Here is a 14,988-nt window from a genome sequence, read left to right as displayed (position 1 = left end):
TAATTAAACTTACACGTATGACAACTAAACCTGAAAGATTAATGTAGTATAAGTAGATAATAAAATTTGGAAATAATGTGGGCAGAATTTTATTTTTGAAAAATACATGTGTTTGAAAATTATTTTAGAATCTAGGTTATTTGTTATCGTACTTGTGGAATTTGTCACAAGGGAGTGACGAGATTCGTAAAATATATTAAAAATTAAAATTGACAAAAAGAAATAATATTACCTTCATTTTTCAGCAGGTTAAACTTATCTATAGCTCCACCAACTTCTTATTGCCCTTGGTTTTGGAGGACTCTCTAATTTCTTATTTGTGTCCTACAAGTTGTTAGACATAGGTATCTTAGAATCAAACCACTTGTGATTGGTTTTATAGCGTAAAAGGTCAGTTGGGAGAATAAATTGTTGAATTTTTATTAAGATACCTTTTGATATACTTGGTACAGACAACAAACAGATAAGTTAATTATGAAATAATTGAGGTTACTTAAATTTTTCATTTTTTTGGTGAGCGTGTTTGATGTTATTTAATGACTTAAACAAAATTTAATCACGACGAATCAAATTAAACTGTAAAAACATTTGATGTTATTTGGTAGATAAAATGCCAACTAAAATTTTATTAAGTGAAAAAGAAATGTAGGGCTGGAAGTGGGTAGAAAAAAGAGCAACTTTTTATTTGGTCTAAAATCCATTAAATTTTTGGATTATTAACACAAGATTATCTCAATTTAATTAAAAACTAGCCGTAATTCTAATGAAAAAAGAGTCAATTTGTCTTACCATACTTCCAACTACCAAAAGTTCTGAAACAGTCCAAACAATAAGATTATGTTTTTTATTTAACTTGGTTTTGAGACTCCGAGCTCAAGATTTGAGGCATTTTTTATTCAATAAAATTGGCCACCGTCACGCGAAAAATCTATTTTATTTATTTATTTACTTTCCCTCTCGTTTTCAATTCTTCCTGTCTAGGTAGGAGTTGAAAATGTCCAATTGGAATAAGTGTTTAACTTGGATAACTTCAGAAAACAAATTGCAGTCAAACTTTTATATACATTAAACAAGACAAAAAATTGCAAAACAATAATAAAAAGGTGAAAATGTCAACCAAATTGTACAAAATAATTATCAATTTTCATACTTCCAAGCAAAAGCCTAAATCTGAGAAAATTCCAGCATCAATATTTGCAAACCACAAACTATGCCGGTAGTATTCATGGCCCCAAAAGGCCTTCCATCTGTCATATTCTTGTTCTTTGAATGACATACAAATGAAAGAAAACTGACTGCATTTTATGCTCCGGTTAATGCATTTGCCTACTGAAATCCACTTTTACCATTTATGAAAATAAAGCACGCGACAGAGATGGCACAAAGAGAAGGTGAAACTGACCCAAGCAAATGCAGCAGAGGGTCCATTCTAGATTTCGTTTGACCATACATATTTTTCTCTGGACCATATAATGGTAAAAGTTACCGATCCATTAATCTGAGGAGGATGGCCTGCAGAACAATCAAAACAACGGGATAACTGACTTTGAAACGGTCGATGAATTTTCAATGCATCACAGAATATAAATGTTGCGGAGGCAGCAGCCAAAACATAAATAAGGATTCTCCAAATGAGTTCTAGCAGCTCTAAGCATGGTTACAGCACACGTGATCCAATTTATGTAATATAGGTTTACCAAAAATAAATTATGCTGAGAGTAACTTACAGGACACTGATGGTATGACTTCAGCCCCTGATGCAGTTCGGCTGATGAAATTAGAAGCTTTACGGGACGAAATTCAACAGATTGATTGTGTCCTTTGTTGTCTATAAAACTAATCAACTGACGTTGTAGAAGGTGTTCAAATGCCTGCAAAAAATTAGAGTGGAATGCCATCAGACCCATGGCATGATTTTTAGTATTTAAACTACCAACTTTGAAGTCATATATTGTGGCTTTCATTTAGAAGTTCACTTCAGAGAATTATACAAACCCGTAAACAAACATTTGCTGCATAGTTGTCAGAAGTTTGGGATGAATCGTGTATGCTCTTGTATTCTGACCCATGCAAAAATGAGTAAGTGAATAATATTTTAATGCTAGTAATTTATATATATACACACACCAATGAAAGCAGTGAAACGAACCTGTCATAACAGAATAGAAGTTATAAGAGTTTTGCTCCTTAACTTCCAACCTTTTCATACATACCAACATATAGAGTTCCAATATGGAGCAATCTGCTTAAACAAGTTCAATGGGCACTTGAGATTTTTATGCTTCCAATAACATTAAATAAATCAAAGACGGATAATTTCTCATCTAGTTATTATGCTTCATCTTACCCTGATTTTGCAACTAAATTTAAAGTCCAATGTGCAGGAAGAAGAGACATTGTTTTGAAATTTCTTCAGATTTTACTTGTGTGTCAAATGTTAGACATTTACATAGTCAACTAAATTGAAACACACACCGTATAGTTACAAAACTTGCATCAGTTTGCAACAATAGTTTTCTGAAAACCATCCATACTCTATGATGATGCCAGACTTTCAAAGAGTAAGCTAATTTAAGGTGACATATTACACAACAAATATTTAGTGAAATCATAAAACTTTGGAACAATACTCTCCTGAAAATCATCAACATGACACAGAATGCCCAAAGGAAGTTGAATCATTCGAAAGATTTCTAACGATTCTCTTATATAAGATAATGTGCTCTTTGAACATCTAAACATAGAAACAAGAGCAATAACAAGCTAAAAGTTGGGAATTTCAGCATAGAAAGGAGAAAAGGACCAGGAAGTCTCAGATGAAGCTTGTGAGTTGTGACTGATGACAGTTTTCTTTATATTTTCAAGAACATAAATCAACAAATCAAATTGGAAGAATAAAAAAGAATCTTATACTCATGCACCCAAACACAAATCAACAAAACCATTGAGAACAAAAGACCCTCAAGGCAGTCAGTGTCCATAGTACTTAATTATAAGGTTCAGTAGATTAATTACATGGAGAAAAAAGTTAAAAAAACTATAATTTAAACTAGAATGACATTAATATTAAGAAACAAAAGGGAGATAATTTGATCTTTAAAAGCATATTACTCTTAAGCAGAATTTATTAATATTCCTAATAGTAATGAAGGTAGAAAAATGCAAATAAAATAAAATACAACACAAAATAGAGAGGAAAGCATATTTAAGTCTTCATACCTCTTATACATTCCAATTTTGGTTGCCGTTGATTGCTGGAAAGTGCAGTTTTGAAGTTCTCATGTGAAAGGAATCGAACATCCAAATCCATATAAGAAACAGCTTGAAATCTAGAATCAATAAATATTTCATAAGAGCTGATTAGAAAATATTGAAATTGTAAGAGCTGATGTATATATAAAAGCCTGTAGTTCCAGATGCAAGAAGGGACACTTACAAAAACCTAACCAGATGGCCAATTGTGAAATTGTAACTCAAGTAAGTATTAATCAGTTCTTTGAATCTCTCATCTGAAAAGATTTTCTATAAGATGTCAAGGAATTCATCAGCTAGTCTGGAAGAACAGATCCCTGGAGATGGACAAGTAAAATATATATAACCTTAGGAGTGTGAACATTTAGGCCTCAACATATTATGAGAATTAATAGATCATTACAAATTGTGTCAAAAATTGTTAAGCAACTTAGAAGCATTACAAAGGGCAGCCTGAATTTATGAGGTTATACATTTATAGGTCATATCTATTCAACCTACCCCTATTTGTTATACTGTTTATTGGACAATAAATTACATATTCAAAAGAAAGTTTCCGGGAAAGGATACTTTTAGCCTTCCATTAAATTCTGCAGCATAGTTGTGGGGAATGCTTGAATCCACAGGCAATGACAAAATGTGCTCCATCAATCTGTAAGGCCAAATTAGGCATCTTATAATGTTGTTCATTCTTGAGCACAAGACACAATGAATATCCATAGTCAGACAATAGAAAAATAACCTTTCTGTTTCTTCTTTAGATGGAGAAAGAAAAAGCAGCTTTCTGTGTGAAAAACGAGATCTCACTCTTTTCTCAAGTAGTTGATCAACATCCTTTATGGCATGGACTAACTTATTAGGGCTTTAGGAAATAAATAAATCATAAAAAAGCAAATTGTATGTTTATGAACTCGATTCATAGAAAGAAGCTAAGCATCAGTTCTACAATTAGCTTTACCACAGCAAGTAAAAAAAATTGTACAAAACTCAGCAAAATAAAACCATGAAATAAACAACAACAAAAAATTATTACTCATCTACAGAAGAAGCAACAAAGTGCTTTTCCAGATACTGTAATTTAATTAACCAGAACAACTAACAATGAACAACTCAATTTTTGGGTTCAAGGAAGTACTTGTGACCATACTGCAGCTCCTTACCACAACTTCCTAAACTTTAGCAATAAACAGGCAAGTGAAAAAGAGAGTAAGAGACTAATTAAATTTTCTGGGGAGACAGTAAGAGAAAAAGGCTAAGATGTCTGGATAATCTACCTCTCAATAACTAAATTGTTAGCCTGATGTTTCCATTAGCATTCAACCATAAAACAACAAATAAAAAAATTCTTGGGGATACAATGCTTGAACAGACCAGCTTGCACCAATCAGGCGTAGTAGTTTCCAGTCTAGCCTACTCCCAAGCTTCAGAGATTCTAAAACCTCCTTTCTTCGGCAGCCATAACAAAACATCTATATCTTAGAATGCTAAATACTCATCAAATTTACATCTATAAGAAAGAACCATTTTCCAAAATGAATGATATAAAAGTTTCCGATCTTTGATCACAAATCAGATTCTTAATTAATACCAGTTCCATAATTTTCACTAATACATCACCAAGCTGCCCCTTTACCATTTTTGTTTTAAAATTTTAGGGTGCTAACTTCAAGGATTATGATTCGTGAAGAATTTTCATTATTGTAAGAATAACTATGAATTGAAGGCAATTTGTGTTCTCTATCATGACTGAGGCACTCGTCCTCTCTCGCAACCTTACCCCGGCCTCTCTTGACTGAAGTTATTTCATGTTGTTAATTGAAAAGCAAAGAAAAAAGTCAAGAAGATAGTGGGTTATTTAAGGGACCCTGCCTCCTGGTGTCTTATTGAAATTCAACTCTGATGATAGAAGTACTGCTTGTGTGACGATACTAAGCATTGGACATAATACAGAGGGGCTAGATTGCCAAACGTAGCTGAGTAAGCATGATGGTCAGAGGTAGAAATTGACAAGTGGGAATCTGACAACTGTAATAAAGCATTTAGAAGCTGCAGACTTCAAGAAGATTCATGAGACTGCAAATTAATCTGGCAAAAGTAATGTCGCTATACCTGTTGTGGCCACTATTTCTAACCAATTCTCTAAGATGCATAGCCTGAGCTAAAGCTTTCGTAACATTATTGGCTCATCAATCGCATGAGATCCGTCGCTAGCATTTCAGTTATAGTATTGATATTGCAGTATTGTAATTTTGGGAAATTAATGAAAAATAATTTAACTATCAATTCTCTCTACATCTTACTTCTCTGTTTTTTTCTCTCTCTCCTTTTCCTTCCCTTCTTATCCACTAAGCCATAGTCCATGACAAGATTTGTATCAGAACTGGTTTTTCATCCAGTTGCTTGCAGAACTGAGGAAATAAAAAAACATCTAACAGAATGGCCGAGGAGCCATCAGACTAGATCAATACCAGTTGTCAGGAACAAGCTCTGGCATTACAGAGTCAGTTGGAATCCTTAAAGATCACTCACTCCATTGTCCCAAAATGGTGGGAGGACCAAAACAAGTCTACGGATGCTAAAATTTGCAGAAAATCAGGGATACAACAGTCAAATGCAGGAGATAATGAGATAAAAGATAAGTTGTAGGTACAGACAGAAGCTGGCAGTGCGTACTATCGCTGCAACTCCAGGCTAAGTAGGATGGCAAGAACCCTGTGAGATCACTGTGATTAATGACCATGTTAACTGTACCTAAAACCTGAAGGTCTTTTGTCAAAATCCCAGCAAGAGAACAATAACCTAACGCCCCAGGGTAGTGCTAAAATGATCAAAAAATATAGTGAGTTTATAAATGGCTCTAGTTCATATGCTGATATTAATGCTTTCTCACCGAAGCCTAAAATTGAGTTGCCTGTGTTTAGCAGGATCCAAGAGGATGGATCACGAAATGCCAAAAAAGACTCAGTTATGTTTGCCATAGCTGACCACCGAAAACTATAACTGGCAGCTAAGTATTAAGAAGGGAAGGATGAGATATGGTTTGATGGGTATGTAAAGCAGAAACCTGCAGTTATCTGGAATGAGTTTACTGTGTGGATCTATGCCAAAGATTCTGTTGTAGAAAATATGCTGATGCGGTTGAGGAATTTAAAATTGGAATAAAAATAAATTGTTGAGAAGGAACAAGTTGAGGACCTAAGGCCCCATGTACTTCATTCCAACCCTCATCTTTCAGAAAATTACTTTATTTTCAGGTTTGTTCGTGGGCTAAAAGATGAAATTAAGATCAGAGTGAAAGCAAATGAAGCCTAATTCTATGACCTCTGCCTTCAGACAAGCCAAACCGCACAAATTATCCCATGAACTAGAATGAAGAGTGAAACACCAACTAAACCATGATCCAATGAAACATTTACCCCATACTGATAGGTTGCACAATTGCTATACAAATTGTAATGTTTCGCCTCATGTTTAGTGGTTAAAATGCTTAGTTATTAGATTTTGATTAATGCTCTGTGTTTCAGCAAATAGATTGAAAATTTGAATGAAAAAGAGCTTGCAGTTGAGTGCTTAGCATGATTTTACATTTTGAAGAAAATCAGGAATTTAAAGAGCAGGAGTACTTTTCAATTAAGTCGTGGGCATGCTCTACTAAAAAGGATTGATAACTACAGCCTAAACACAATTGAAAAGACATAAAGATAACTGTGGAACAGTTCTAGAATTTATTCAACTAAAAGGAAAGGTTGCATGAAAATTGAAGTACTAATATCAAGAGATAAAATTTCACACGGTAGCACAGGGCACAACAATATGGATTTTTTAATTATCATAAGTGTTATAAACAAGAAAAATAAAAATAAAATAAAAACTTGACAACATACCAGTCGACAGCTCACACCAATGACAACAGCTTGTGAATTCACAGACTGCATTGCATCTAGCAAGCTATAAAGTAATCTTTGTTTTCCCTGAACCCCAAAAGAAAAGTTTAATTGCCTGGTTGAAAGTTTTAAAACCTAACTTTTTTCCCGAAATAAAATTATTAATAGCTTATCTATGGTCCACACAGACCACACCCTTAAAAAAGGAGCCTTTACATTTCATACTATGAAATAGACAAATGGAAGATCCTTACCTGAGCAAAAAAATCAAATTCATCAAGCACAAAAATAATTGTTTTATGTGCTAATCCGCATTCCCTGTAAAGATGAACACTATCATTTTAAAGACTATTAAAACAATTTTTTATTTTAAAAAAGGCAAATATACCACCCTTACCTTAACATTGCTATAACGAACAGAGAGTTATCATCAAATGATGCCTACAGAAATCATCTCATAATCAATATAAGTTTTAGTTGGAAATGCATACATTGACCTCAAATAGATGCGCACAGTACCACTTTCGAGAACAAAAGTTGATGTTCCATGCACAACTGTCGAGCAATTTCCTGATAGATATATAACCATGACAAATAAGAAAAAGGATTGTATCATAACATCTTAAGAAAAAATATTTGACTGCATGACTTAGTAAGAGCCTAAGTATAAAATTGATGGTTGAACAAAAAAACACATCAAGTAATATTAATGAGTGGCAAGATTGTGCATGCAGATCATAGAAAGAAACAGATAAGCTTAGCCTTTAATTTTGTCTTGCTAACTAGCACAAGACCAGGCCTTGTATCTATTCAATCATGTGTGGTAAGTATATACACATTAACTTGTTGATTTGCTTATCAATATGTCACCTTTTAGACCTTCCTTTTATATTTCTTCAATGTGTTAATGATTAGTTAATGTGCAGACCCACATATTTTCCATTAGAGATACTTTTATATTTCAGAGAGTAGCAATATTGCTTATGACCAACCAACTTCCTAATAATTTATTGTACTAACATCTCATTGTTGTGTGGGGAAGTAAAAATCAAGGATCCATCTATTCTTTGAGAAATTCCACATTAATATCTAAGAACTGTAAGAATATCTCAGGTCTGATAATTTTGTGCAAACAACCACCCAGGTTTAATTATGGTTTAACCTTTGCATTGTACCAAATATGTATCAATGAGTTCCAAGAGCTCAATATTAAAATGACCACCATCAAATTCTTTTGTAAACCAACCATTAGTTTCCAAATAGCATAAAAATTCTATTGTAGAAAAATATTTATTTTCCAAACACTACTTGTCCTGATCGCAACCAAGACAACTAGTTTCAAAGCAAACCCTTCCCTCGTCTGCTAATATTCTTAACAGACAAAAAGGAAATTTATATTTTTATCAATATTTAAAAGAACATAAATTATATTTTACAAAATTAAAAATAAGAAATTGTAATATTATATTAATTTTAATTTTTTTTCAGAAAAAAATTATAGATAATATTAATAAAAAGTTTGGATTAAAATCTTCTAACACTACAATTTCATTGATTTCTATAAGAAAATAATTTCTCCCATTTTTCCTTTTCTTCTCTACAATCTCCTTGTGTTCCTTTTGACCAGAGGCCAACCAACACTCTGGGTGGGGCCGATTATAGAACCCCGAATGCCTATGTCAGCAATTAGAGTCAATGCAACTCCTAGGATAGTTGGAGCACAGGGAAGCCAATCAACCCTCCATCCCAGTGGCTGGCCCATTTCAGTGCCATTCTGGCAATGAGGAAGTAAATTGATCCCCTCTGCCACCCAAAACGCTGAAATCCAAAAATCTAAAATCTCTCTCTATACGAAACACCTCTCAGGGAAATTCTTAAAATATAATTCTAAAAAAATAGTCCTAAAATCCAATTTAAAATCCCAAAAGTAAACCCAAAATCAATCCAAAAAACTCATCACTATCCAACACATATTAGTAAATACCCTTCACATCCAAAGCAAAATTGGGTTTTCGTTTCAACCTAAGCATTGTTTTTATACATGTCAACTTACAATTTGTCACCCATTGGCAATTAACAATTTAGTTGACAAAACTCTGACAGAAAAACCTCTTAATTATAAGGATGGAAGTGAATATGTAACATTTTGAAACACTGAATCAACACTAAATGCAACCAAAACTTAGGGAACTGCAACTGCAATCTACTATGTTTTATGCATATGTATACAAACTTTATTTGATTAGCAATTTGGTTCATATGAAAGTATAATTTCTGCATGAATCAAGTGTAGGATGAGATAAGATCATACACAGTATCACAAGTTCAACATGCATAATGAGCAAACTTAGGTAGTTGAAAATTCATGATCATGTAATTCAGTAAGGCAAAGTATAATGTAGGAGTCGGAAGGTTGTGAGATATTTACCTTTAGTGCACAATTGTCATCACTATGCAGAAGGCCATTCAGTCTAATCTGCACCGATAGTCAACCACAATAAAAGATGAGAAAGCACAAAATGTATGTGTCTGTCTGTGAGTATGTATGTATATTGAAGCAATGTGGCTTTTTTGTCTAAGGCACTGCTAAAACAAGAACAAACTGAGTTGAGAATTTTACATATAGTCACATAAGCAAAATCATAGATGAATTTATCTTAGACAGTGTGTACATGGAAATGAAAATCCTAGCATGATGTATATAGTTGAGGCATCAGTAAATGAGAAGACTTGCAGTTATTGTGAACTGTACCAAAGACTCCTAGTCTACCCAAAAAAGTTGGCTCGTCACTTTCCTTATAAAATGAGTGAAGGATTGATTTCAGAAAACAAACAAATTTAACCTTAGTTCATATTCTAATGAGTAATCCAAACATAACTGTATCAAATAAAAAAACTTCAATACTACAGCCTCGAGAACAATCTTCCGTTGTACTGAAGAAAATAACAGAAACTAGGAAATTAAGGAGCATATACATACCACAGATATTGCTTCAGGGTATTGCAGTAGAAGATCGCTCAGAACAAGCTCCAAAACCTTAAAAAACGGATGAAATTTTCACAGAGGAAAATTAAAAGAAAACAAATAAAATAAAATAACATGTTCTTTTAGAAGAAGCAAAGGTTAAATAGAAAGCGAGCATAATCAAAGATGGTGCCATACCGCGACTTTCCCTGACCCACGAGGACCAAGAAGTAGAATCGAATTATTACATGCTTCCGTAACTGAAGTCGATATTATGAACTTTAACTTGCTGCCAAATAAATGAAACAAGAGAAAAGGAAATTGAGTAAAAAAAAGTAGTTTATTAAGTGAGCATTTCCCGAAGTGAGAGATAAGGAGATGAGAGAAAAAGCAGACCTGTAGTTGCTGTCAGGAGAATCAGAGAGGGGTCTAAAGATGAAATTTGGGTCAGAGAGTCGAGATCGAAGGAGATTTAGGGCCTCCTCTGACGGTTTTTCTTTCTCTTTTTCTCTTCCCATTGGTCTTGTGGGTTGAGACTGAGAGAAACCTCGGAGAAAAATATACGATTTTACCAGCTGTAACGTATAATTACTAATTGAGAAAACAGATTTTCGTAACTCTATAATGAGATTCAACGATGATAAATTGATAATCATATTTTCAAGGAAGGAAAACCGCGTAAAAACTCACCGTTTTCTGGGGTTAAGGGAAAACAAAACAAGAGTAAATTAAGGAAGAAGGGGGAAAAACACAACGGCGACGGCAAAAGGGAGATTGTGGAACACAATGAGTTTAGGCGAGGGAAAGAGGAGTGGAAATGGGGAAGAGCAGTGGATTCCCGCCAAAATGATGTATTGGGGTACCCTTTGGGAGGCCAACTTGCAAAGTGCCAGGTCCATTTTAGTAGAACCAATATAGTGTTGTGAAATTCGGGTTAATTTCCACCAATAACAGATTCACCTTGAAAACTATTATCTAGGTGACTAGTGTGAAAACGATTGTACTAAAAATCACCCCAAGGTAGATTCCCAGGAAAGAGGAGGGGTCACAATGGTCCCTCTTAAAACCCACTTTCCTTAGACAGAACTACCAAGACAAGTAATTTTAATAGGACAATAATTGACAACAACTATACCCGACAATAACTATTAAATAGACATAAAAGAGAACACCAAAATATTTCACTAATAGAGGAAATATTACAAAGAGAGAAAGAATACAAATAGCCTTTAAAATAGAAGAAGGCTTATATTTGTGGGATGATTAACTAAGGAGGAGAAGGGCTTTATTTATAACAAAAGAATTTCCCCTCCTCCTTATACACAACCAATGTGGGACTTTTGCCAAAAACCAACAAATCTCCACCTTGGCAAATTCCACACACATCTCCAAAAAAAACAATCTTTTAATTTGTAACAATATTGACCAAATCTAAACAATGTTTAAACTTGACCGCAGTTACCACTTTTGTCAACATATCAGCAGGATTCTCAGTGGTCCGAATCTTCTGGATTATGACTCCACCTTCTTCTAGAATCTCTCGTACAAAGTGATATCGAACATCGATGTGCTTCGTCCTTGCATGGTAAACCTGGTTCTTTGCTAAATGAATAGCACTCTGACTGTCACAGTGCACTTTGATGTGCTTTTGTTCCATTCCCAATTCACCAAGCAACCCTTGAAGCCAAATTGCCTCCTTCACAGCCTCTGTAACTGCCATATACTCTGCCTCTGTAGTAGACAAAGCCACTGTTGACTGTAAGGTGGACTTCCAACTGACTGGTGCCTTTGCAAATGTAAACACATAACCAGTAGTTGATCGACGCTTGTCCAAATCACCTGCATAGTCTGAATCACAATACCCAACTACACACTGACCATCTTGTTTGTCCTGCTGAAAGACCAAACCAACATCTACGGTGTTCAGAATATACCGCAGAATCCATTTCACAGCTTGCCAATGCTCCTTTCCAGGATCATGCATATACCTGCTCACAACCCCAATTGCCTGTGAAATATCGGGTCTCGTACACACCATTGCATACATCAAGCTACCAACAGCACTTGCATACGGAACCTTTGACATGTATTCCCGTTCTGCATCATCCTTAGGTGACATGGATGCACCGAGCTTGAAATGAGGAGCAAGAGGTGTACTAACTGGTTTTGACATCTCATTTATGCCAAAACGTTTTAGTACCTTCCTCAGATATTCTTTCTGAGACAAACAAAGCCTCCCCAATTTCTATCCTTGATATCTCCATGCCTAGAATCTTCTTCGCTCACCAAGACCTTCATCTCAAACTCCCTGTTCAATTGAGTCTTTAGTTTCGCAATTTCTGTCTGACTCCTGGAAGCTATCAGCATATCATCAACATAAAGAAGAAGATAATATAGGATCCGTCTTCTAGCTCGCGTAAATACACACAATGATCATATTTGCTTCTTGTGTACTTCTGCCCTATCATAAACTTGTCAAATCGCTTGTACCACTGCCTTGGAGATTGCTTCAATCCGTACAACGATTTTTCTAATTTGCACACCATCTCTTCTTTTTCAGCAACTTTGAATCCATCTGGCTGAGTCATGTAGATTTCCTCATCCAAGTCTCCATGTAAAAATGCAGTTTTTACATCCATCTGAACTAGTTCCAAATCCAACTGCGCTACCAAAGCCAACAAAATTCTGATGGAGGAATGTTTTACAACTGGAGAAAATACTTCATATAATCAACTCCCTCCGTTTGAGCGTAGCCTTTAGCCACCAATCTTGCTTTGTAGCGGATGTTCTCTTGTTAGAAATCCATCTTTCTTGCATATACCACTTGCACCCAATTGCCTTTTTCCCTTCGGAAGACTAGCTAGTTTCCACGTCTGATTCTTTTGAAGGGATTGCATTTCTTCATTCATGGAAATCCTCCACTTTTTATGTTCTGAACTTTGAACGCTTCATTAAAAGTGGCAGGAACGTCATCAATTGCAATTGGTGATGCAAAAGAGACCATATCAGCATAACGAGCAGGTTGTCTAATGGTCCTCTTTCCCCTTTCTGAGTGCAATTGATTCATGTTGCTGTGGAGGTTCTTGGGTTTGAACCTCTTCTTCATCTGACTCTTCTTCTACCATAGGAGAGTCACATCATTTTCTTTACTGGTTGGGACAAATTTGCTTCCTTCAACTCCACCTTTTTGGGAGTTCCATCTGTCTGCTCCAATTTTTCTGAAGTCACCTTTCTCAACATGGTAGATTCATCAAAGGTAACATCCCTGCTGAAGATTATTTTCTTTGTTTCTGGACACCAAAGACGATAGCCTTTCACACCAGAGGTGATCCCCATAAATCGCCTTCTTTGCTCTTGGATCCAGCTTTGACTCCTTAACATGGTAGTATGCAGTGGAACCAAACACATGTAAGGAATCATAATCTGTAGCAGGTACTCCAAACCATTTCTCTAATGGTGTTTTAACCACCAATAGCAGTCGATGGTAAGCGGTTGACAAGGTGACAAGCATAGACCAAAGCCTCAGCCCAAAATTCTTTGCCTAACCCAGCATTAGACAACATACACCGAACCTCTCCACTAATGTCCGGTTCATACGCTCTGCCACTCCATTCTGTTGTGGTGTACCTGCAGTGAAGTGCCTAACAATACCTTCCTCTTCACAGACTTTCAGAAATGGATCATTTTTGTACTCTCCACCATTGTCTGTACGGAGACGTTTGATTTTTCTGCCTGTTTGAGTCTCCATCATCTTTTTCCATTTAAGGAAAAATCCTAGCACCTCATCCTTTGTCTTCATTGGATACACCCAAACTCTCCGGGAAAAATCATCAACAAATGTGACATAATAGTGTGTTCCTCCCAATGAAGTTGTCTTGGAAGGCCCCCATACATCTGAATGAACATAATCCAAAATACCTTTAGTATCATGGATTGCTGTTCCAAATTTCACCCTCGTCTTCTTCCCTTTGATGCAATGCTCACAAAAAGCTAATTTGCAAGCCCGAGCACCCTTCAATAATCCTTGATCTATCAGTAATTTCAAGGATTTTTCACCAACATGCCCCAAGCGCATATGCCATAACCTGGTTGCTTCTGACTCCTGTTCATCAGTAGAAGCTGCCACTGCTGCTGTCCCAACAATTGTACTACCCAGAAAGTAATACACATTGTTTCTTTTTCGGATTCCCTTCATTATCACCAGTGCACCAGAGATAATCCTCATAATCCCATCTTTTGCCCTCACTTCTAACCTTTTGACTCTAAGGTTCCCACAGAGATGAGATTTCTCATTAAATCTGGTACATAATGGACACCTGTTAAGGTTCTGATTGATCCATCCTGATTCCTCAAGCGAATTGAACCAATCCCAAGTGTGTCAAGAGGGGAATTATTTGCTGTGTAGACAATTCCACCTTTTAGTTCTTTAAAATCAAAGAACCATTCTCTATTGGGGTCATATGGTGGCTACAAGCTGAATCTAACAGCCATGAACTAGAACAGCTGGTTGATGGCGTAGCAGCGAATGCGAAATCTGAATCTCCATCATCATACTCGACCACATTTGATTCTGAGACAGCCTTCCCCCTTTCAGGTTTGCCTTTATTCTTTAGCCTGGGACATTCTTTCTTCCAGTGCCCTTTTTCTCGACAAAAGGCACATTCATCTTTGCTCAATCTGGACTTTGACTTCGATCTCCCTCTGCTTCCTTTATTCTGACTCTTGGAACGGCCTCTAACAACAAGAGCTTCTGCTTCGACACTTGTGTTTTCTTGTTTGTCTTTCTTTCTCAATTCATAACTATACAAGGCAGCAGTTACTTCACTGAGAGACACATCAACCTTCCCATGAAGTAGAGTAGTTTCAAGATACTCAAACTCATCAGGA

General features: G+C 35.7%; 1 protein-coding gene across 1 annotated transcript; it reads right to left on the bottom strand.

Annotated features, from left to right (window-relative positions):
* Positions 1-1,203: 1,203 nt before the first annotated feature.
* LOC120113839 (origin of replication complex subunit 4-like) lies at positions 1,204-10,913 on the bottom strand. Its single transcript, XM_039134890.1, has 16 exons — positions 10,498-10,913; positions 10,300-10,390; positions 10,117-10,173; positions 9,565-9,612; positions 7,656-7,706; positions 7,534-7,577; positions 7,391-7,454; positions 7,137-7,223; positions 3,995-4,086; positions 3,823-3,904; positions 3,437-3,522; positions 3,220-3,329; positions 2,150-2,242; positions 1,996-2,060; positions 1,728-1,871; positions 1,204-1,512 (listed from the first exon to the last, which is right to left on the bottom strand). Exons 1-16 carry the CDS (start codon positions 10,755-10,757, stop codon positions 1,483-1,485), a joined length of 1,404 nt encoding a protein of 467 aa, XP_038990821.1. The 5' UTR covers positions 10,758-10,913; the 3' UTR covers positions 1,204-1,482.
* Between the last annotated feature and the right edge of the window lie 4,075 nt (positions 10,914-14,988).

The sequence above is a fragment of the Hibiscus syriacus genome, unplaced genomic scaffold, assembly GCF_006381635.1.
Source record: "Hibiscus syriacus cultivar Baekdansim isolate YM2019G1 unplaced genomic scaffold, ASM638163v2 tig00110213_pilon, whole genome shotgun sequence".
Classification (NCBI taxonomy): domain Eukaryota; kingdom Viridiplantae; phylum Streptophyta; class Magnoliopsida; order Malvales; family Malvaceae; genus Hibiscus; species Hibiscus syriacus.
The sequence above is the reverse complement of the archived record's forward strand: the minus strand, read 5'-3'. Positions and strand labels throughout refer to the sequence as shown.

What these genes read in the sequence shown, in the direction of transcription:
- LOC120113839 (XM_039134890.1), bottom strand. Translation starts at nt 10,757, where the DNA reads ATGATTATCAATTTATCATCGTTGAATCTCATTATAGAGTTACGAAAA. An exon ending in TCTCCTGACAGCAACTACAG is followed by an intron (nt 10,391 to 10,497) that starts GTCTGCTTTTTC and finishes TTTATTTGGCAG; the next exon opens with CAAGTTAAAGTTCATAATAT. An exon ending in GGCCATCTGGTTAGGTTTTT is followed by an intron (nt 3,330 to 3,436) that starts GTAAGTGTCCCT and finishes TATTGATTCTAG; the next exon opens with ATTTCAAGCTGTTTCTTATA.